This window comes from Geotrypetes seraphini, chromosome 3 (genome assembly GCF_902459505.1).
Source record: "Geotrypetes seraphini chromosome 3, aGeoSer1.1, whole genome shotgun sequence".
NCBI lineage: Eukaryota > Metazoa > Chordata > Amphibia > Gymnophiona > Dermophiidae > Geotrypetes > Geotrypetes seraphini.
In genome coordinates this window covers 183,451,631-183,453,501 of record NC_047086.1, presented here as the reverse complement: position 1 = coordinate 183,453,501, position 1,871 = coordinate 183,451,631, and the positions used below count along the sequence as shown (strand labels likewise).

Sequence of the window (1,871 nt, the reverse complement as noted above, 5' to 3'; positions counted from 1 at the left end):
TTTAAGACATCTTGGACATATGTTCATTTTACAACAGGCTTACAAAGACAATTCTGCATTTGTAAAATATGTCAAAGGCTCTAAACATTTTGGTAAAAATGTCTGTATTCTGACTTCTATGACTTTTCTAAAATGGGGCAGCACATATTTTGTAACAATTGCTATTTTTTTCTCGTAGTGTCAATTTTTTTCTTTTTTCGAATGCAGATTAAGAACATTGAAAAAATGGGAAAGGAAAACAGATCTACGGTTACAGAATTCATTCTTCTGGGATTTTCTGAATATCCTCACCTGAAGCTCTTCGTTTCTGTCACAGTTTTTCTGATCTTCCTGATCTCTGTTCTGGGAAATTTTATATTTTTATTGTTAGTATGTGCTGAGCCTCACCTGCAGAAACCCATGTACTTCTTCCTCAGTAGCTTGTCCTTCTTAGATATCTGTAACTCCTCTGTCACTCTCTCTACACTACTGAAAAATCTATTGACAGGGAACATGTTCATTTCTTTTTCTGTCTGCATGGCACAATTCTATTTTTTCATATCTCTCACAGCTACAGAAATCTTACTCCTTGCTGCCATGGCCTATGATCGTTACATTGCAATCTGCAACCCCTTACATTATGTGCTCATCATGAACAGGAGAGTCTGTGTCATTTTGGCATCCTCTTCATGGATAATTGGCTTTGTTGAAACAATACCCCAAGCCATCATGACATCTCATATCTCATTCTGTAGGAGTAATGAGATTAATCATTTTTTCTGTGAGACCTCAGCAATGATGAAACTTTCTTGCAGTGATTTGTTGAACTTAGAAATTCTGATATTAATTGAAGTCGTGTTTGAAGTAGTTATTCCCTTTGGATTAACACTGACGTCATACTGCTATATTATTTGCAGCATCCTAAAAATGTATTCTGCAAAAGGAAGACACAAAGCCTTCTCCACCTGTTCCTTCCACCTCACCATTGTTATTCTTTTCTATGGGTCGCTCATATTTATGTATATGAGACCACCTTCAATGTATTCACCAAAGTACGACAAACTGTTTTCCCTTTTATACACAGCTCTGATTCCAATGTTAAACCCCATTATTTATAGCTTAAGAAATAAAGATGTGAATAAAGCTCTGACTAAACTCATAGGGGTAAACTATGGTATGCATATCACTTAACACTACTGTATATATTATATTGTTGTAAATAAACCATATTTCTTAAAATACAATAAAGAGATCTATAAGAACCTGCAAACATTCTCTGTAAAAATTATCATGACTAATAACTGCAAACATAGAAGAAGTTTCCTCATAACCTGAAAATCAAATAAAAAAGGCAAAATAAGCAAAGGCCACTTCCACAAGTTCACATTTGCAAATGTTTTCACCTGCCTCAATTGTGCCTTATAGATTGGTCCTATATCCTATCAACATACTCATAACCTAGTCAAAGGAAAATGATTGAAACTCATGTGTCATTACTGACAATAGACTCCATCACTAATAAGAACTTCTTGAACCCCATATTTTTAACCACCTGCTGTACTTTTTCTAGGATGGCCTTTTGTTTGAAACAAAAAAGGAAACGTCAAAGATACTTCCTATTTTATTTAATCCCCACCCCCTCTTTGTACTATGATAGCGCTTATTAGTGCAGGAAGCCGTGCCGAATGCTCCATACTACTCACGATGCTCATAGAGTTCCTATGAGCATTGGGAGCAATGTGGGGCATTCAGAGCAGCTCTCAGTGCTAATACCCGCTATCACGGTTTAGTAAAAGGGGGAGGGGTCAATTTCCTAAATACAAAGAATTTTTAAAAATAATTTGGCCATTTTTCTCTTTTTTTTTTGTTCTGTATTTCTTGTAGTCTCCTTC

General features: G+C 35.6%; 1 protein-coding gene across 1 annotated transcript; it reads left to right on the top strand.

The window, feature by feature from the left end:
* The first annotated feature begins 201 nt into the window (after positions 1-201).
* LOC117357212 (olfactory receptor 1019-like) lies at positions 202-1,170 on the top strand. The gene has a single exon (XM_033937584.1). The coding sequence runs from the start codon at positions 202-204 to the stop codon at positions 1,168-1,170; it is 969 nt and encodes a 322-aa protein (XP_033793475.1).
* The last annotated feature ends 701 nt before the right edge of the window (positions 1,171-1,871 follow it).